Source organism: Podarcis liolepis, assembly GCF_965112155.1.
Source record: "Podarcis liolepis genome assembly, chromosome: 10".
Lineage (NCBI taxonomy): Eukaryota > Metazoa > Chordata > Lepidosauria > Squamata > Lacertidae > Podarcis > Podarcis liolepis.
The window spans coordinates 626,149-648,495 of record NC_139562.1 but is presented as its reverse complement, the minus strand read 5'-3'; the positions used below and the strand labels follow the sequence as shown (position 1 = coordinate 648,495).

Sequence of the window (22,347 nt, the reverse complement as noted above, 5' to 3'; positions counted from 1 at the left end):
AGGAAAGGAGAGGAGAATCGGGAGCGAGGACAAAGAGGTAAAGGGGTCGCGGGGGGGGGGAGAGGGGAGAAAGGACCCAGAGACCCCGCCAGCTCCCCCAAGCGCCTTCCGTGGGGCCTGGATCCCTGCGCGCGTGCTGCGAAGGGATCTTTCCTCGCAGGGCGGACCCCTCGCCCCGTTTCCCAGGCTCCGCGCGTCCCATGAAAGGGTTAAGGGGCGCGAGAGAAGCCAGGATAGAGACCCCCCAGTCCCTCCCTTGCTCCTGTTGGGGGGGGCTAGGATGGAGAGATGGGGAGCGCAGGGCGAGGTGTCAGTCGCGCTAGAGTGCAGGGGAATTTGCGGGAGAGAGGGAGGGGGAAGGGAAGAGGAGCACTGGGGGGGGGGAGAGATAGGAAGACCAGTTTTTTTGGGGGGGGCGTCTCAATCGTGGCTTCCTTGAGCAATCTTCGAAGGGGCCGCCTTGGCTTCTCCCTCCCGCCCAGGAATGCCCCCCCCCTTCAAGGCGACCAGAGAGGGATCCCTGGAAAGTGGGGGTCCTGTCCCCCCGCCCTTCCATCCTGCAATCTCCATCCTCTTCCCACCCCATAAGTCCCTGCCCTGTCCAGACACAGCCATTCTGCCCAGTCCAACCATTGGTCCCCTGGAGAGGAGAGGAAATCCCGAGAGGAAGAGGGGAGGGGGGAGGCCTTCTCAGAAGCGGCTCTTGGCTTCCGCAATCCCACCCAGGAAGCAGCCAGAAACCTTTTCCTCTCTCTCAGGCTTCCATCTTGATTGTCTTTTCCCCTGAGGATGAGGATAATGTACACCTGTCCTCAGAAACAGGGGTGCAGAGTCCATGGAATGGCTCTCAGGATTGATACAGAAGTTGCACCTCAAAAGCATTTCTGTTCCCCCTATTCTTTGTAGGCAATGTCAGAGTGACTGACAAGCTGCGATACAACCCATCATCATCCAATGACAGCGACTGCATGAATCTTCCCAGTCAAAGGACCCATTTTCTTGATAGACAGTGCCTGTGGCTGGAGGCTCTACACACCGGGTGTGCCTGTGGAGGCCAGAGACTGCCAGTATTAGCACAGGTGAGGTGTGTGACCTTCCCAAATTTACAGACTGTATGTGAATGAGAGTTTGTGGGTGGGATTATAATTTACGGCAACCCTGTGATTTTCTCCACCCATAACATTTCGTGAGCTGATATTGCAGTACGAATTCCAAAATAACTACAAAAAATCACACGATAATAATAATAATAGTACAGTGGTACCTCGGGTTAAGAACTGAATTCGTTCTGGAGGTCCATTCTTAACCTGAAACTGTTCTTAACCTGTGGTACCACTTTAGCTAATGGGGCCTCCTGCTGCTGTCGTGCGATTTCTGTTCTCATCCTGAAGCAAAGTTCTTAACCCAAGGTACTATTTCTGGGTTAGCGGAGTCTGTAACCTGAAACATCTGTAACACGAAGTACCACTGTAAAAGTTATACTATTAGTATTTCCCCCCCAGCCACTCTGGGCAGCTTACAGTACATATAGGTAAAGGTAAAGGGACCCCTGACCGTTAGGTCCAGTCATGGCTGTTAACGGAAAAATCCGAGGGCTCTCTTGGACAAAACAAAGACACCAACCAGGATAACTTGGAGCAAAACAGCAGCCTGTAGGCTTGGCCTTTATTGAACTGTTGCAACAGGGTATTTCCTTCACTTGCAAGAGAGAGGAAAAGACCCAGAACCATGGGCTGCAAGACCTTATAAAAACTTTTGAATTTCCCCTCCTCTAGGTCAAGCCCACCCCCAGAAACATCATGCATACATTACAGAAAGGAGGGGTTGACATCATGCATACATTACAGAAGGGGTTGACATCATGCATACATTACAGAAAGGAGGGGTTGAGGGAGGAGTTGTGGTGGTAACCTGAGTGTCCAGTCACCCAGCTGGTTCGTCCTTTCCCCCTCCCCATGAGTACTTTCCAGGTGACAATGGGGAGTTTGCAGTTTCCTGCCCCCAGAGGGAAGATCTGATCATTGTCCTTTGTTTCAGCCTGTGGTGAATCCACTGTTCTTTGTGATTTTGATTGTCTTCTGTCTGGGATTATCAGGGTTGACATAGCAACTGGGCAGGGCTCCTGTGGATGTGCTGGTATGCTGAAGAGATTATGGCTGACCAGAAACTAAGCACCCCCCTTTGATATTAAAATAAAAATGGAACAGTGCAAATCCGATGTATGGTTGATTTTCTATGAATTCATAAGAGAAATGTGGCGTATGTAGTGTGTGAGTGTGAGTGTGTGTGAAGTTTGTACAAACAGAATGATTGGGGTGGGGGGGTTCCTGCTACAGTTCCCCCCTTCGGAGATAAGATTGCAAAGGTGGCTACTTTGCAATCCTTTTCTCCGCACAATTTAAGGTGGTAAATAATAACCTGGTATTCTCCGTCCCAGATGTGTGTGTCCATGTGAACCTGAAAGGGACTTGGATATCATGCTACTTTAAGGATATTCTAGCACCTTGGAAGAAATATTTTCTCAATAGTGATCTATGCTTTACATTTAGGCAGGAAGGTCCACTAATGACTGAAAAGTGCAGTTTGCTTCCCCCCCGCCATTTTTGTGTTCTCAGGTGTCAAGGTAGCTCTTCTGTGGTCTCACATCGGCATGGTGTCGCAGTAGTGGCAATCCCTGGTGAATCCACTTAGGGCTTTCATATTTATCATGTAGCCTGGTACCCACCACAGCTGGCACAGGTTTCGGACACGTCCTGAGAGAAATGTCTTTGCCTTGGCCAAAATCCATGGGATTCCTTATTATTATTACAGGCTCTGGTCTTGCAGTCATGGGAGTTGCTCACTTGCACTTTAAGGATCAAAGAGCTAATTGCAGCCTGGATACACTTGCCCAATTCAAACTGAGTCCAATTTGAATTTATGTGCCCCATGGTTCTCAACTCTTGAAACCAATCTGTTAAAAGAAAACCATTCTTAACAAGGGCAGTTGTCCAAATAAGTCAATTTAACTCTATAAGGGATCATTCCTGCTAAACCAAAGCATATGCACCTTCATGTACCTGTTGTTTTATGGATCCAGAAGATTGTCCTTGGCAAAATGAGGTTTAACACATTTCAAAATGGATAGGGAAAGTTGGCAGAGTGCCAGGTGGAACAATTAAATGTGGTTATAAGTTGATCTAAACATTGGACTACACAATAGTGCGAGCTATTAGAAAGTATAAAATGCATGAGAATTCTCCATTGGTGTGTAAGCAATAAGACATTAAACAAAAAAACAATTACACACAAAAATTGCCCCCCTTTGTGGAAATCACACTGTCAGACACATTTCAACATTCTTACATAATAACACATAATACAAAACAAACTAATTAAATATCAGTTACATATCTTGACACAATTGTGATCTTTTATGCATGTATCTTTTGAATCCTGGAGCACAGTCTTAAGGTTCAAAAGTGAGAAAATGTCCTTGCAATTCAACTCCTCCCCTTAGCCATGAGGGGTTGTTGCTGGTTTTCATCATTGCACATCTGTAGAAGTGATATCCTGTAAGGGGCAGGGTTTTGGGGCTTAAAGACAGTTAGAAAAGGGAGGGGGCAAAAGGCAAAAAGGATGTCCTTCGGTTTCTGTTGGAAGCTGCAAATAATAAAAATCTTAGCGAATTAAGCGTTTCATTCATTCCAATATTATTATCACATTTTCCTATAACTACTGTTATTATCTGCCAAGTTCATTTGCTTTCCTTCACTTTGGAGAGAAAGAGAACTGTAAAAAAATACAAAGGTTAAAAAATACAAAAGAAAGCAAAAAATTTGATTACCAGTCAGATGAAAACAAACTTGACACAAAGACATCAGATTTAGAAAAGAATTATTATTAAATATATTATCAAAACCACGCAGATTACTACTAGACTGAAAAAATGGGAAAACCATGGGGAAAAAACTTTAAATTCACCATGTGCTATTTGATAAAAGAACTTCATGAAACTGACTTCCAACATGTGATGAACATGTCCCCAAAGTAAAACACACACACACAAAATGACCTATGAGGAACCAAATAAATAAATGCTAAAACACACAATTAATAGGTAACCTGAAGTAATCTGTTTTGGCATTCTAACATCCCAAATGAAAATAAAATAGTGTTTCTTGATGTGACAACATCAACTGTAATGTTAATACTGGGAAATGAGTTAATACCAAGAAAAATGAATGGCAATTTAAAGTTGTGCAGGTACCTTGCACTAGCCAAAATGACAGAATTAATAAGAAATGCTCAGGCAAAAAGGTAAACAAATACCATTCCACAAACAATGTTTGGTTGTGCTTCGATTAACTTCATAGACATCATGGAGAAACAGATTAAATAAATGAAAACAGATTATTTGTAACTTTAAAAAAAAGTGTCAAGGCCACAAAGAGATTGAAGTTACTAATATAGCAGGGATTCAGACTTGTTTCACAGAACAGAAAGAAAGTTGCTGTGGGAGGAAAAAGGGGCAAACACTTTGTTATCGGGGTTCACATATCCTGTTAAAAGGGAAAATTATTTCATGTGAGAAGCTTGTCAGGAAATGCTGTTCCTAAAATTCCCATTGAGGGGGGGAATGCTTTGATATTTACCTGCGAAAAGAATTTGGCATGTTAAGATTTGGAACCTGGAAAGCTCTTGACTTTTGATGGGCTAGTTTTTTTGTTGTTTTTTTGTGTGTGTGTGTGTGTTTTTTTGTGTTTTTTTTTAGCCTTTTGTCTTAAGTAGCCCTGGAGCAAAGACAGATTAAGGGTGATTTCCCTCAATGGTTCCTCAATGGTTCCAAGTTTTCTTTTACATTTGGAAGAAACCTCCTCTCCCCCCTTACAGTTCCCCCCTTCCTCTCTCTCTCTTCTTTAGCTGATCTAGCCTCTGTGCATGTGCAGAGTTCATGTCTCAGCAAACCTTTTATACTATTGAAAATGTTGCATCCTTTGGCTAAATTACCATTTGAATAAGGGAAAGGAAGGGTAAGGAGTAGATTTTGAAAACAGGGTTTGATTTTAAACAAAAAAGAGAAACTCAGCAATTTAAGTATTCACCAAAGCTAGCAATTTCAGCCCAAGCAAACTGAGACTGCTTCCTTTATGTACAGGAAAGGGCTAATATCCTTCTGGCCATTCGCGGAACAATCAACCGCTCTCTTATTTATGAGTAAAAATGGCCAGAGTTAGAATTCATAGGATTTTTTTTTCTTTTTTAAACTTCTCAGCCATTTCAGCCTTACCATTTGCAGACAAAAAATATTATTATTATTATTAATATTATTATTTCCTGCCCTTTATTTACAGGAATGGTCAAGGCTAATTCTACTTGATTATTCATTTGTATGTGCTTAAACTTTGAGTAGACTTTTAAGTCTGATTTTTAAATAGTAGACAAAATGATAAACACTGTAATCACTCAAATGCTTGATATTACCAGTTGGGCTTCACCTCTCACCTTTTAAAACTAAAGAGCAAAGCTAGGCTGAATTTCAACTCCATTACCACACCAGAATTTAAGAATTACCCTCCAATGCTTGCAGACACATGGTCTTCCACACAGCCACAAATTGGGAGAGTTGAAAGGGACCCTGGGGTCATCTAGTCCAACCCTCCAAAGTATAGGGTTCACAGCAAGATTTCACAGCAAGATTTGTACTACCAAAGAGGCATACACATTTAAGTACAGATTTACAGCTGGGAAAGGAAACATCTATACTCCTGAGAGGATCTCTTATAAAGCACAGTTAAAGCAGCCCTAGGTTTGATTTTTTTTTTTTTTAGAGGGAATACACAAGTGTTGCCCCCTCCCCTCTTTGCAGTTTCCTTTAAAGGAAGCTTACTCGGGAGTAAATTTACCTAGCACAGAAGTAAGAAGGGAGAAAACAACTGAAAGAGGCAGAGTGAAACAAGGGGGAGGGGGGGCATTTTCTAACAAAAGAGGCCATGAAGTCTTATACAGACTGATATCAGGAGCCTTACAATAACTCTTCTGTCCAACCAAATCAAAGTTGAAACTGGACTCAAATATTTTTTCTTAGAATGAACACCATACTTTTATAGGCATACGCTTAATGAAATACATACACTGCATTTTAGCTTGAGAGAGCAGTTGTGCTCAACTAGGCTTTTGCAGCAGAAACATTTGGTTAACTTCTCCTTCCAAAATAGACTGGAGCAAATAAAACATCATTTACCATTAGACTTAAAATCACCCTCCTCACTTAAAACTAGAAGAAAGAGGTGGGGTAATCCCCCTTTCAGAACACAAGTAGCACATATACAGGATCTTACCACTTGGGAGGAAAACTCTCTTTTAGAGCCTCTCTCAAATAACAAAGATTTGTACACTCCATTCTCCATTTTGTTTTGTTTAAGATCAATAAGGCGCAACATGGCTTCCTTAGATTTAAAATTTTGAAGCAAGCTTGCAATTTAAAACTATGTGCATTTAAGAACAGTTTGTGGATGCCAAGGCCAATGTAAATACAAACCCTTGAAATATTTATTTTAAGAGAAACTAAGATCTCTAATGCTGGGCTGTTATTATATCTACTGCCTTCTGAGCACCATTAAGTTTACAGTTTCATGTTCTAGCTTTAGATTATAGTTTAACAACACAAATTTGATGTGTTCAGCTCTCCCTAAGAGTTCACACCCTGATTTTGTTGAAGGATCCCTGAGGTGGCCACTGTGCCCTGGGTTCTAGGTGGTGGGCCTAAGCCACCCACTAAAAGTTACAACGGTCTCGTACTTTGTACTTGGAAAGACCATTTTGCCCCTTTATTTTATTTCTATTTTTTCTCTAATTGGAGATGACAAGCTGGAGGGGCATATTAGAGTCCTCTCTGGGGCAAAAGGCTTCATGGAAGCTTTGTTGCCAGGAGGAGTCCAGCTAGGGTGTTTAGTGAGCTCCCATTCTCTCATATGTTATTATTGGGTTGTTTTTTTTTTTGTTTGTTTGTTTTTTTTTCGTTAACGAAGTACGCTAAAGACAGAAAGAGTGGAAACACACACACAAGGGAGGAGGGGCAATGGGAAAGAAAGGGGTAGAAGAAAGATTCTTTCAGTATTTGGAATATCCTTGACTTAGCGCAATCCCTACTTGTTTCTTAACCACGAGCTATTTGCTAAAAACCTCAAGCCTGAACGGAAACCTAAACCACGGGTCTCTGCCCGGAAACCTAAACCACGGGTCTCTGCCCGGAAACCTAAACCACGGGTCTCTGCCCGGAAACCTAAACCACGGGTCACTGCCCGGAAACCTAAACCACGGGTCTCTGCCCGGAAACCTAAACCACGGGTCTCTGCCCGGAAACCTAAACCACGGGTCTCTGCCCGGAAACCTAAACCACGGGTCACTGCCCGGAAACCTAAACCACGGGTCACTGCCCGGAAACCTAAACCACGGGTCACTGCCCGGAAACCTAAACCACAGTACTGTTTCAAGACTAACCCTAGTGTGGGGCCCCAATTGTGAACCTCCCCTCTACCTTCCACAACAGCCTCCTGCCTAGCCTTCGGACTAAGTTCGGATTCCTTACTAAACGCCTGCACAGTGCAGTGCCAGATCAGGACCCGAGAAAACAAAGTTTTGAAAGGAAGCAAATGACCTTGCGTTCTCACGTACCCGGGTCATCCCTAACAAAGGTCGCCGGGCAGGAGGGGCAGCTTCATTTGCATAAGCAGAGAAAGTAGAGAGAGGTTTGTAAGGATGCCCCTGGACGACTCCGAAAAGGACATCAGAGAAACAATAAGCACCACGTTTTCCTGGCCACACTTCCGAAAGGGAAAACGGGGGAGAAAAGGAGAGAGAGAGATTAAGGCGTTCCTGGACGACTCCGAGAGGTAACGCCAGAAAACCAGTAAAAGTACCACGATTTCCCTGGCCACTTTCCGAAGGGGAAAATCGGGGGAGAGAAAGGAAAAGTTTAGAAACGTTCCCGGCCGATTCCGAAGGGTAACGTCAGAAATGAAAGAAGAAAGTCTGGCTGTCGTGGAGATATTCCCTTTCCAACCCCCCTCCCTCTGTATTTACTTCAAACCATACTCACGTTCGAAGATGTCCCCCCGCAGATCCCGGGATCCTTTTCCCTTAGCCGGCTTTGACCTCGCCTTTGCTCCCCTGGTTGAGCTTTTGGTGACGATTGATTACCGCCCGCAAAGAGGAGGCAGGGAGAGGAAGAAGGATCTCTGGGCTAAGGTTGCCCAGTGGCGCCCGATCCCTTCTATCTCCCCTCTCACCTTTACAGGAGAACCAAGTGTCCCTGAGTCGCGGTGCCAACTGTTAACGGAAAAATCCGAGGGCTCTCTTGGACAAAACAAAGACACCAACCAGGATAACTTGGAGCAAAACAGCAGCCTGTAGGCTTGGCCTTTATTGAACTGTTGCAACAGGGTATTTCCTTCACTTGCAAGAGAGAGGAAAAGACCCAGAACCATGGGCTGCAAGACCTTATAAAAACTTTTGAATTTCCCCTCCTCTAGGTCAAGCCCACCCCCAGAAACATCATGCATACATTACAGAAAGGAGGGGTTGACATCATGCATACATTACAGAAGGGGTTGACATCATGCATACATTACAGAAAGGAGGTGATGAGGGAGGAGTTGTGGTGGTAACCTGAGTGTCCTGTCACCTGGCTGGTTCGTCCTTTCCCCCTCCCCATGAGTACTTTCCAGGTGACAATGGGGAGTTTGCAGTTTCCTGCCCCCAGAGGGAAGATCTGATCATTGTCCTTTGTTTCAGCCTGTGGTGAATCCACTGTTCTTTGTGATTTTGATTGTCTTCTGTCTGGGATTATCAAGGCTGACATAGCAACTGGGCAGGGCTCCTGTGGATGTGCTGGTATGCTGAAGAGATTATGGCTGACCAGAAACCAAGCCACCCTCCTTTGATATTAAAATAAAAATGGAACAGTGCAAATCCGATGTATGGTTGATTTTCTATGAATTCATAAGAGAAATGTGGCGTATGTAGTGTGTGAGTGTGAGTGTGTGTGAAGTTTGTACAAACAGAATGATTGGGGTGGGGGGGTTCCTGCTACATGGCCGACTCTGGGGTTGCAACGCTCATCTCGCTTTATTGGCCGAGGGAGCCGGCATGCAGCTTCCGGGTCATGTGGCCAGCATGACTAAGCCACTTCTGGCGAACCAGAGCAGCGCACGGAAATGCCGTTTACCTTCCCGCCGGAGCGGGACGTATTTATCTACTTGCACTTTGACGTGCTTTCAAACTGCTAGGTTGGCAGGAGCAGGGACAGAGCGATGGGAGCTCACCCCGTCGCGGGGATTCGAACCGCCGACCTTCTGATTAGGAAGTCCTAGGCTCTATGGTTTAACCCACAACGACACCAGCGTCCCTACAGTACATATACAAGACAGTAAAACATCCAACATTAAAAACCTCCTGAAACTGCTGTCTTCTAAATGTCGGATGGTTGCCTCCTTCCTTGCCCTCTGAAGGGAGGGCATTCCATGGGGCAGGAGGCCCTCTGCCTGGTTCCCTGGAACTTCACTTCTAACAGCAAGGGAACCAGCAGAAGACCCTCGGAGGCGGACCTCCCTGTCTGGACTGAACGATGGGGGTGAAGATGCTCCGTCAGGTCCACAGGGCCGAGGCTGATGAGGGCTTTAGGTTGCAGATCTTGCTTCTCCATAATGATTGATGTATAGATAGCAGAGTAGGAGAAAACACAGAGGCAGCAAAAAAACAATTCAGCTGAGAAATTTGTTACCGAAGACAGAGAAGCATAACAGGATCCAAAAAATAGCAAAAATGTAACTCGCAGTAAAACCCTGACTTAGCAAACCAAAACAGCACTCAAGTAAGAAACAGACAAGCAGAGTAGAGTAATATCAGAATAGGAAGTGGGAGCAGGCGCATTTCAATACTGTAATTTCTATATAATTCAAGGTCAGAGTAATCCTGGGACTAGATCACAAGCCTCCAGGTGGACGTGCCCCACCTGCCCTTCACTTTCCTCTTCCGCACGGGCAGAATCTGCCTTCTGGACTGTGGGATTCACGGTTGTTCTCCTCCTCTCCATCCACCAGGGCTTGACTTCAGGTGCAGCAGAATTCCCCAGCCCCCCAAGGATTTGAGACCCATCAGCTTTTCTTTTTTTTAAAGATATTTATTAAGATTTTAAAGAATTAAAACAGACATCCCCAACCGTACACAAGAAATAAGAAAAAACAGTGTCCCATTCAAACAAACACATAAAAATACAGTGCACATCTAAAGAGAAAAAAAGAAGAAAGACATATAAAACATACAAATCCAATTTCTTACTAAAGTTTTTTCATATCCCTCTTTCCAGACTCCCTCACATCTCCCTTTTCTGTGTTCCTTTTTACACGATCATATTCAGCAGTACCTTTCCTCTTTCAAATCTTATTCTATATTATACATTTCAATTATTATGTCTCCATTTTTTCCCCCTTGTTTCCACTTATTTATATTTGACATAATATTATTCTAGCTTTTTTCACCCTTATTCTTATGGAACATTCCTTGCCTACTCCTTTCGACTAAGTCACTAATGCCATATTATCTTTATATCTTGCATCATTTTAACATTCATACAGTTTACAATGCTTTTGCAGGTAGTCTTTAAATTTCTTCCAGTCCTCTTCCACTAACTCTTCTCCCAGGTCTCGGATTCTGCCAGTCATTTCTGCCAATTCCATATAGTCTATCAGTTGCATCTGCCATTCTTCCAAAGTGGGCAAATCTTGTGTCTTTTGCGATGAGTATTCTTGCTGCTGTTGTTGCGTACATAAAGAAAGTTCTGTCCTTCTTTAACACCATTTGGCCAACAATGCCCAAAAGGAAGGCCTCTGGTTTCTTAGGGAAGGTATATTTAAATACCTTTTTCAATTCATTATAGATCATTTCCCAGAAAGCCTTGACCCTTGGGCACGTCCACCAAAGGTGAAAGAATGTTCCCTCAGCTTCTTTACATTTCCAACACTTATTATCCGGCAAATGGTATATTTTTGCAAGCTTGACTGGGGTCATGTACCACCTATAAATCATTTTCATAATATTTTCTTTTCAGACATTACATGCCGTGAATTTCACACCAGTGGTCCACAACCGTTCCCAGTCAGCAAAAATAATGTTATAACCAATATCTTGCGCCCACTTTATCATAGCTGATTTAACCGTTTCATCCTAAGTGTTCCATTTTAACAGCAAGTTATACATTCTTGAAAGTACCTTAGGTTTAGGTTCTAACAGTTCTGTTTCTAATTTCGATTTTTCCACCTGGAAACCTGTTTTTTTGTCCATATTAAAGACCTCTCTGATTTGACGGTAATGTAACCAATCTCACACTTCTCAAAACTCTGCAATCTCCATATGTCTCCAACTTTTTCTAATATCTCCCAATATTTTGGCCACTTGGCCTCCATATTGAGTCTTTTCAGAGCCTTAGCTTCCATGGGTGACAGCCACCTTGGGGTCTTATTTTCTAATAAGTCTTTGTATCTTGTCCAGACATTAAACACTGCTTTCCTGACAATATGGTTCTTAAATGCTTTGTGAGCTTTAACCTTGTCGTACCACAGATATGCATGCCATCCAAACGCATTGTTGAACCCTTCCAAATCCAAAATGTCAGTGTTTTCAAGAAGTAGCCAGTCTTTCAACCAGCAGAATGCTGCTGATTCATAGTACAACTTCATGTCTGGCAGGGCAAATCCCCCCCTTTCTTTAGCATCAGTTAATATCTTAAATTTTATTCTGGGCTTTTTGCCCTGCCAGACAAATTTAGAAATGTCTCTCTGCCACCTCTTGAAACAACCCATCCTGTCCACAATCTGCAAAGTCTGAAACAAAAACAGCATTTTTGGCAATACATTCATCTTTATAGCAGCAATTCGACCCAACAAGGAAAGTTTCAATTTGGACCAAATTTCTAAGTCTTTTTTAACCTCTGACCAGCATTTTTCATAATTATCTTTAAATAAATTCAAGTTTTTAGCCGTCATGTTAATCCCTAGGTATTTCACTTTTTTAACCACATTTAACTCTGTCTCCTTCTGAAACCTTTCTTTTTCCATAGTAGTTAAGGTTTCCCCCAAAACCTTAGTTTTTTGCATATTTTGTTTAAATACCTCTAACCGACCAAATTCTTGAATCAGTTCTAAAACTCTTTTTGTACTAGATTCTGGCTCCTGTAATGTCAAAACCAGGTCATCTGCAAAGGCCTTCAGTTTATATTGTTTAGCTCCGACCTGAATTCCTTCAATCAACCGGTCTCTTCGAATCATGTTCAGGAGCACCTCCAGGACCGAAATAAATAACAATGGAGAGATAGGGCAGCCCTGTCGTGTTCCTTTCTCTATCTTAAACTCTTCTGACACCACATTATTAACTATCAGTTTTGCTTTTTGTTCTGAATAGATTGCGTCTATACCATTTTCAAAACCCCGTCCCACTCCCATTCCCTTAAGATTCTTCTTCATAAAATTCCATGAAATATTGTCAAAGGCCTTCTCCGCATCAATAAAAATCAACACTGCTTTTGTATTTGTGTTCATTTGCAATAGCTCCAAAATGTCAATAATGTTCCTTGTGTTGTCGGACAGATGTCTACCTGGGAGAAAGCCTGCCTGGTCTTTATGAATCACTTCATTTAGCACTCTTTTTAATCTATTGGCTAGAATGTCTGCAAAAATTTTGTAATCCACATTTAAAAGGGAAATGGGACGGTAGTTCTTAAATTGTGTCTTTTCAGATTCAGATTTTGGTATAAGTGTGATGAAAGCTTCTTTCCACGACTCCGGTGCCTTCTTCCCCTCCATAATCTCGTTACATACCTCCTTCAGTGGTTGAATTAAATAGTCTTTCAGAGTCTTATAATACTTGGAGGTTAGCCCATCCGGCCCTGGAGACTTGCCCAATTGCATGTTCTGAATGGCACCTTCAATCTCCTGTTCGGTTATTTTATAGTTCAATATTGTTTTATTTTCTTGAGATAGTTTTGGTAATCCGTTGGTTCTTAAAAATTGGTCTATGTCAATCTCTTTTTGCGGCCCTTGGGTATGTAGTTGTTTAAAGTATCTCTGGAAGCATTTTCTAATCTCCACAGGGTTCTGAATGTTTCTCCCTTCAATCTCTAAGTTAGTAACCATGTTCAACTTCTGTCTCTTTTTCAACTGCCATGCTAGCAGTTTTCCGCCTTTATTAGCCAATTCAAAGGTCCTTTGTCTCATTTGTTTGATTTTCCACTCGACTTCCTGATTTATCAATTTCGTATATTGTGCTTGATAAAGTTTAATTTCTCTCAGAATCTCCTGTGACTTTGGTTTCGATCTTAGTTTTTTCTCCCCTTCTTTTATTTTCTCCAAGATCTTATCCTTTTTCTCATTTTGAACTCTTTTTCTTATTGCATTCTGTTGTATCAGAAACCCCCTCATCACCGCTTTACTTGCGTCCCAGATTACTCTTTTTTCCACCGTTGTTTTCAAATTTACTTCAAAATAATCACTCAAGTTCTTTTGGGCCTTCTTGACTATCTCTTGATCTCTTAGTAAGGTGTCATTCATCTTCCATCTGAAGGAACCAGTTCAGGTTGATTTAATTTCCATCTTTACTGCATTATGGTCGGAGCAGGTTTTGGGGCAGATTTCCACCTTTTTGATCTTGGGAGCCAATCCTCTAGTTATCCATATTTGGTCAGTTCTTGTCCGTGTCATTTTGGCTTCAGAGAAGAATGTCCCCTCTCTTCCTAAGGGGTTCTTTGTTCTCCAAATGTCAATCAGATCCATATTGTCGGTTAATTCAAAGAAGGTTTTGGTAGCCTGCCCTCTTTTGTCACACTTTGACTTTGCGCTTTGTCCATATTCGTAGATACCACCCCATTCATGTCTCCCATCAAAATGATGTTATTATAGTCCATATAGTCCAACATTGTCTCCTGCAGCTTCTTGAAGAATTCCGATTTCCCCTCATTTGGTGCATAAATTCCCACAATCAAAAATTTTTCTCCTTGTATTTGAATTTCAATTGCCAAGATTCTTCCTTGCTCATCTTTGAAAAGAAATTTTGGTGATAGGCTTTCTTTTGCATAAATAAGAACTCCTCTCTTCTTCACTTTATCAGATGAAATAAATTCTTGACCTAGTCTCGTGTTAATTAACACTTTCCTGTGAAGCCTAATCACGTGCGTTTCCTGCAGGCAAATGAGGTCTAATTGTTCCTTTTTTAATAAATGGAAAATCTTCCTTCTTTTCTCTGGGGAGTTAAAACCGTGGATATTCCAACTTAATAGTTGCAGCGACATGTTGGACTACTCTATTCTCCCTTTGGTGGTGGTGGTATCGCTCTCTCCGGTTCGGCAGAACCCAAGGGTGTAGGTGTAGACCCTCGTGGTCCAAGTCTTAAGGCTCCTGGATCTTCTTCTGTCCCTTTCTGGAGGTCTTCTCCGTAGTCACTCAAAAATTTCTCCTTGTCTTCAGCTGTTTTGATTTTCACCTTCTTCCCACTGAAGGTAAAGGATAATCCCTGGGGGAACTCCCACCTAAAAATAATTCTGCTGCTTCTCAATAATTTCACCAGGTCTCCGTACCTGGATCTAAGTTCCAGTAGGTGTTTCGGGATGTCCTTGTAGATTTCCACTCTCGAATCCTGAATTTCAAGCGTCTTTTGAAAGTGTTCACTCAATATTTTGTCTCTTTCTGCCTTCGTTCTGAGAGAGATCAGGCAGTCCCTGGACTTTACCTTTCCCCCTCCTTTTCCAAGTCTGAATGCACTTACGATTTTAAAGTCTTTATCTTCTTCCAAAAGCCAAAATTCTGTAAATTCTTTTGTCAAATATCCAGTTAAGTCTCCTTTTTCAAGTTCTGGGACTGCCCTCAATCTCAAATTATTTTCCTTACTTCTTAATTCTATCATAGACAGGTATTCCTCATGTTCATCAATCTGTTTGCGCATAGGTTTGATTTCCTCTTGCACCGCCTCTGCTTTCTGTTTGGCCTCATCAGCTACTTTACGATTTTCAGTAGTGGCTTCCAGTAGTTTCCCAATTGATTGTGCATTTAAGCTAACTTGTTGAGTCAAGTTATTAACACTAGCTGTGTTTTGGTCAATTTTAGATGATTGTTCAGTCACTTGTTTACTCAGGCCTTCTAATTTTTCAAAGATTTTTTCTAATACCGAAGTAGAGTCCCCTCCTGTGGCCATTCCTTCCGGCCTAGCTTGCTCTGATTCTTCCTCTTGTGTTACAGAAACAATGGGAACGGATGATCTACGCAGCTGTGAGATTATATTAGGTTGTTGTGTCTTGGCTTTGGCTGATCTTGTTCTCCCAGTCCCACTCATTCCACTTCTGTCTATGCGCCAAGGTCAGTCTCACACTTTGCAATTCCCATGGGAATCCACGAGTCCACAGATGGAAAAAAAACACCCCCAGTAGTTGCAAATTTTCAAAGTTCCTCTAGAGGGAGATAGGTATATCCTAAGGGGAAAAAAGTTGTTGTTCATACATTCCAGGTTGCTCCAAATCCCTTAAAATTTGATGGTAATATCAAACAGGATCAAAGTCTCAAAAGTCCTCCAGATCCTTTATCCTTAGCAGAGTTAACCTTAAAGTACTTACAATGTCTCTAAAAAGTGCCAGCTTCAATGTAGCAATTCAGTGTAACGATCCAATGTATCAGTCCAATGTAACAAATCACACAGTCCCACAGTCCCGCAGCTCTAAAGATCTGGCAGCCCGACTACCGGGATTTCGGTAGTTTTGTAAATCCACAAAAGAAGAGGTAAAAAAAATTGTCCAATAATAAGAAGGTAAAGTTCACAAATAACGGGGTAAAATTCCAGCTTTCTCCCTGCGCCTCAGTTCAATTGATGCTCAGATTAATTCCTTTTTAAGTCACAATTCCAAAGGCATTAGAAAGTTTAAATCCTTGCTTTTGATCTTTAAACAGTGCCGGGAGACGGACTTCCTGGTTGCATTTCCCGCTTCAGTGCCAAAATTTAAATAAATTTAGTCCCGAATATCAAACTTCACCTGCTCACGGGAAGTTGTTTTGTAGCTGAATAGTCCCAGGAAAAGGGTCAGCGCTCACCGACAGCAGCTTTGCGGCTTCACTCCACAGAAAGAGCGATCGACTCACAGCACCGTGCCAGCCCTTCCACGCTCCAGAGCCCCTTATGGGGTCCCTTCAATGTTTCCTTTTTTAATTTTTTTATTGAAATTTTCCATTAAAAACACCAAACATATCCATTTACATATCACATAATTTGTCTTATTTGGACCTCCCTCAACTTCTCTGACAATCATTCGTAATTCAAATCCTATCTTCACATTCCTTTGTTTCAATATTTCCATCAAATTTTATATTTCTATTCTTATTTGCCTTTTGGTAATATTTCCTTATGTTTTCACAAAGCTTCTTTAAAACACACTAGCGTTGTACAATCTTCACATATATTTTCCAAATACTCCGTAAATTTCCCCCAGTCCTCAAAGAATCTTTGGTCTTTTTGGTATCTAATTTTTCCAGTTAATTTGTCCAGTTCTGCATAATCTGTTAATTTTGTCCTCCATTCTTCCAAGGTCGGAACCTCTTCTTGTTTCCATCTTTGGGCCAACAATGTCCTTGCCGCGGTGATCGCATACTGAAACAGTTTACAGTCTCTCCTACTTATATCCATTCTTGTTATTCCCAGCAGAAAGGTTTCTGGTTTCTTAACAAAGCTATATTTTAGCATTTTCTTTAGTTCATTGTATATCATCTCCCAGAACCCCCTTACTTTCCTGCAATCCCACCACATATGCATAAATGTGCCTTCTTTCTCCCTGCATCTCCAACACTTGTTACAAATTTTGTACATTTTTGCTAATTTTGCTGGTGTCATATACCACCTGTAAACCATCTTCATTGTATTTTCTTTTAATGTAACACATGCAGTAAACTTCAAATTTTCATTCCATATTTTTTGCCAATCATCCAATTCTATGTTATATCCTAAATCTTTGGCCCACTGAATCATAACTACTTTTACCTCCTCATCCATTGTATGCCATTCCAACAAAATTTTGTACATTTTAGAAATTATTTTGCAGTCATTATTCACTATCTCTGTTTGGAATTTTGAATCTTTTTCTTTATACCCTCTTTCTTTCTCTTCCTTTTTGAACATTTCATTTATTTGGCGGTAGTGCAACCAATCATAGACATATTCCTTTACTTGTTCATATGGTTTTAACCTCCACTTTCCTCCTTCCTTCACCACCAAGTCTGCATAGGTAATCCAATCCAGCACCGCGCCAGCCCTTCCACGCTCCGGAGCCCCTTACGGGGTCCCTTCAATGTTTCAGGGGGCGCTCAGGGTGCCCGCCGAGTCCCACAGCCACAGGCTATCACTGCCTGTGGTTTTCCGGTCTGGGTCTCCGCTTCGCCGTAGCGAACGACCCGTTTGAGCTGAGTGCAGGGTGAAGACCAAGGGTGGAAAAATGACCTCAGAAGGTGCAGGACATGTCCCCCACCAAAGGAACTACTGCTCCCCAACACCCAATGACATCTAGATTCAGGTAGGTAGCCGGGTTGGTCTGACGCAGTTGAAATAAAAAAATTAAAAATAGTCCAGTAGCACCTTAGAGACCAACTAAGATTGTTCTAGGTATAAGCTTTCGTGTGCATGCGCACTTCTTCAGATACACTGACACAGATGTCACCAGCCCCTTGTATATCGTGGGAGGGTGGGCTGCGGTTTTTCTCAAAAAGGTACTCCTACTACCATCTCCTACTATCCTTCACTATATGAAGAAGTGTGCATGCACACGAAAGCTTATACCTAGAACAAACTAGGTCCCTAATGGGCTACTGGACTATTTTTTTTTTACTTTTATACTTCAACTGTGTCAGACCAACACGGCTACCTACGATTAAGTACAGTTATTTCCTCGCCTTGAACATCCTGCTTTTCAGTGCCAGATTAGGATAGTCCTGTGTCAGAAGACAAGCACAGGATCAGGCAGCACATCATCATTATAAAGAACCTTTGGGGTGGGTGTTTCCGTCTGGGATTCCCATTTGCCATCTTCTTTCCTTCTGCTTCTCCTGCTCTCTCCATGCAATGTGAGGCATGTAGACAGAGGTCCATCTCCCAGAACAGGAGCTTCCCTGAGCACCCATTCAGCTGACCCCAAGCACCAAGCCTTGGTCACTAGTTCTCTGACTGACCCAGACCACAGTCCCTGGAAGAGATGTAGGCCTGGGTCTCCCAAAATAATCCATATGGACCTCCTGAGGTCAGTGGGACTGTGAAGGTGATTCATGAAGATCTAGAGGTGGAAACGGGGGCAACCACTTGATTTGAAAGGCAGTCCCACAGGACAACAGTATTCCAAGATCATGCTGTGTTATTAAAGATGATTGAGGATCTTGAAAGGTTCCTGATGCATTACTACCATTTGACATCATAGCATTTTCATTTCCTAAAAATTGGGAACATGGGGAGGACATGGGAGAATGTAAGAGATGTTGAAATAAGAGAAGGTGCTAATGGCGGTTGATGTGTTCTCTTTCCCTTTGTTCTCTTCCTTGAAACCCAAACAGGATTTGCTTTCTGCCCACTCTGAAAAAGGTGATGGAGAAGACAGAATTGCGGGGGACAGGGCACCTTTCGTTTCATTAGGAATAGCCATTAAAATGTGTGAAATGTGGAATATGCATCACTGAATGAGCACACATAGTTCACATCAATGAACACAAAAAGGAAAGAAGCCATTCAAAGGTATGTAGTGCGGAAAGAGCTTCTCTTTCAACTCAAAACTTAGAACACACCAGCGGACTCACACAGAGAGAAAACGTTTTAAGTGCAGGGAGTGTGGGAAGAATTTCAGTCAGAGTGGAAACCTTAAATTGCACAAAGGGACTCACACAGGGGGAAAACCATATGAATGTATGGTGTGTGGAAAGAACATTAATAATAGTGGAAGCCTTAGAAGATATCAACGGACTCACACAGGGGAGAAACCGTTTAAATGCATGGAGTGTGGAAAGAGCTTCAGTCAGAGTGCACAACTTAGATCACATCAATGGACTCACACAGGGGAGAAACCATATAAATGTATCGAGTGTGGAAAGAGCTTCAGTCGGAGTGGAAACCTTAGAAATCATCAACAGACTCACACAGGGGAGAAACCATTTGAATGCATGGAGTGTGGAAAAAGCTTTAGTGAAAATGGAAGCCTTAGGAACCATCAACGGACTCACACAGGGGAGAAACCATATAAATGTCTGGAGTGTGGAAAGAGCTTCAGTCAGAGTGGACACCTCAATATACATCAACGGACTCACACAGGGGAGAAACCATATAAATGTCTGGAGTGTGGAATGAGTTTTAGTGATCGTGGAAGCCTTAGATCACATCAATGGACTCACACAGGCGAGAAACCATTTAAATGCATGGAGTGTGGAAAGGAATTCAGTCGGAGTGGAAGCCTTAGAAGACATCAACGGACTCACACAGGGGAGAAACCATTTAAATGCATGGAGTGTGGAAAGAGCTTCAGTCGGAGTGGAAACCTTAGAAATCATCAACAGACTCACACAGGGGAGAAACCATTTAAATGTATCGAGTGTGGAAAGAGCTTTAGTGAAAATGGAAGCCTTAGGAACCATCAATGGACTCACACAGGGGAGAAACCATATAAATGTCTGGAGTGTGGAAAGAGTTTTAGTGATCGTGGAAGCCTTAGATCACATCAACGGACTCACACAGGGGAGAAACCATTTAAATGTATCGAGTGTGGAAAGAGCTTTAGTGAAAATGGAAAGCTTAGGAACCATCAACGGACTCACACAGGGGAGAAACCATTTAAATGTATCGAGTGTGGAAAGAGCTTTAGTGAAAATGGAAAGCTTAGAAGACATCAACGGACTCACACAGGGGAGAAACCATTTAAATGTATCGAGTGTGGAAAGAGCTTTAGTGAAAATGGAAGCCTTAGGAAACATCAATGGACTCACACAGGGGAGAAACAATATAAATGTATGGAGTGTGGAAAGAGCTTCAGTCTGAGTGGAAACCTTAGAACACATCAACAGACTCACACAGGGGAGAAACCATTTAAATGTATCGAGTGTGGAAAGAGCTTTAGTAAAAGTGGAAACCTTAGAACACATCAACGGACTCACACAGGGGAGAAACCATTTAAATGCATGGAGTGTGGAAAGAGCTTCAGTCAGAGTGGAGACCTTAGAAATCATCAACGGACTCACACAGGGGAGAAACCATTTCAATGTATGGAGTGTGGAAAGAGCTTTAGTAACAGAGGATGCCTTAGAACACATCAACGGACTCACACAGGGGAGAAACCATTTAAATGTATCGAGTGTGGAAAGAGCTTCAGTAAGAGTGGAAACCTTAGAAATCATCAACAGACTCACACAGGGGAGAAACCATTTGAATGCATGGAGTGTGGAAAGAGCTTCAGTCGGAGTGGAGATCTTAGAACACATCAACGGACTCACACAGGGGAGAAACCATTTGAATGCATGGAGTGTGGAAAGAGCTTCAGTCAGAGTGCACAACTTAGATCACATCAATGGACTCACACAGGCGAGAAACCATATAAATGTATCGAGTGTGGAAAGAGCTTTAGTGATAGTGGAAAGCTTAGATCACATCAACGGACTCACACAGGGGAGAAACCATTTAAATGCATGGAGTGTGGAAAGGAATTCAGTCAGAGTGGAGATCTTAGAAGACATCAACGGACTCACACAGGGGAGAAACCATATAAATGTCTGGAGTGTGGAAAGAGTTTTAGTGATGGTGGAAGCCTTAGATCACATCAACGGACTCACACAGGGGAGAAACCATTTAAATGCATGGAGTGTGGAAAGAGCTTCAGTCAGAGTGGAGACCTTAGAAATCATCAACGGACTCACACAGGGGAGAAACCATTTAAATGCATGGAGTGTGGAAAGAGCTTTAGTAACAGAGGATGCATTAGAACACATCAACGGACTCACACAGGGGAGAAACCAGATACCGTATTTTTCGCCCCATAGGACGCACCTAGTTTTTTTTTGGGGGGGGGGGGATAAAGAAAAAATATTTTTTTCCTGGTTGGCTTCCCCCGACCCCAGCCCCCAGAACAGGCTGCCACCTGCAAGCCTTGCGAACCCGGTGGGAGCTGCCGCTGGGTGCGCGAGGCTTGCGGATAGCTTCCTGAAGCCTGGAGAGCGAAAGGGGTCGGTGCACACAGATGCCTCTCACTCTCCAGGCTTCAGCGAAAGCCTGCATTCGCCCCATAGGACGCACACACATTTTCCCTTCATTTTTGGAGGGGAAAAATGTGTCCTATAGGGCGAAAAATACGGTAAATGTATTGAGTGTGGAAAGAGCTTTAGTAATAGTGGAAGCCTTAGAAATCATCAACGACTCACACACGGGAGAAACCATTTAAGGGTATGGACTGTAGAAGGAGCTTCAGTCTGAGTGGAACCCTTGATTTATGTCAACAGACTCACACAAAAGACAAACCATATAACCGTATTTTTCACTCTATAAGACTTAACAGACCACAAGACGTACCTAGTTTTTGGAGGACGAAAACAAGAATAAAATATTCTGCGTCCCAGAAGCAAGAGGGATTGCTGCGCAGCAAAAGTAGCAATCCCTCTTGCTGTTCTGGCTTCTGGGATAGCTGCACAGCCTGCATTCGCTCCATAAGACGCACACACATTTCCCCTTACTTTTTAGGAGGGAAAAAGTGAGTCTTATAGAGCAAAAAATACGGTAAAATCAGGAAAGTACTCTTAGTGGAAGTTCAAATTCAACAGACTTATGGACAGGAAGAACTTTAAGAGTTGAAACCCTTCAGACCATCAACAAACTCAGAAGAGAAGCAGTTTAAATGAAAAGACTGCAAAAAGTGCTTTCTTTATAATGGAGTATTTAAGGAACAGGGACACGGGTGGCACTGTGGGTTTAACCACAGAGCCTAGGACTTGCCGATCAGAAGGTCGGTGGTTCGAATCCCCACAACGTGGTGAGCTCCCGTTGCTCGGTCACTGTTCCTGCCGACCTAGCAGTTTGAAATCATGTCAAATTGCAAGTAGATAAATAGGTACCGCTCTGATGGGAAGGTAAACGGCGCTTCTATGCGCTGCTCTGGTTCGCCAGAAGCGGCTTAGTCCTGCTGGCCACATGACCCAGAAGCTGTAGCCCGGCTCCCTCGGCCAATAAAGTGAGATGAGCACCGCAACCCCAGAGTCGTCTTTGACTGGACCTAATGGTCAGGGGTCCCTTTACCTTTACCTTTATTTAAGGAACATCTAGGGACTCTCA

General features: G+C 42.8%; 2 protein-coding genes and 1 long non-coding RNA gene across 3 annotated transcripts in view; 2 read left to right on the top strand and 1 right to left on the bottom strand.

Annotated features, from left to right (window-relative positions):
• Nucleotides 1-21,094, top strand: part of LOC310686837 (uncharacterized protein) — a 225,745-nt gene extending 204,651 nt beyond the window's left edge. The window contains exon 6 of the mRNA XM_083461176.1: nucleotides 18,603-21,094. Coding sequence (XP_083317302.1) covers nucleotides 18,951-21,065 — 2,115 coding nt within the window. The 5' untranslated portion in view covers nucleotides 18,603-18,950 and the 3' untranslated portion in view covers nucleotides 21,066-21,094. The remainder of the gene's footprint in view (nucleotides 1-18,602) is intronic.
• The window catches only part of LOC310686842 (uncharacterized protein), a 114,119-nt gene that overhangs the window by 67,957 nt on the left and 23,815 nt on the right, over nucleotides 1-22,347 (top strand). The gene's annotated exons all lie outside the window — the stretch shown is intronic.
• LOC310688123 lies at nucleotides 6,531-7,838 on the bottom strand. Its single transcript, XR_014516790.1, has 2 exons — nucleotides 7,454-7,838; nucleotides 6,531-7,372 (listed from the first exon to the last, which is right to left on the bottom strand). It is a non-coding gene; the product is annotated as an uncharacterized lncRNA (long non-coding RNA).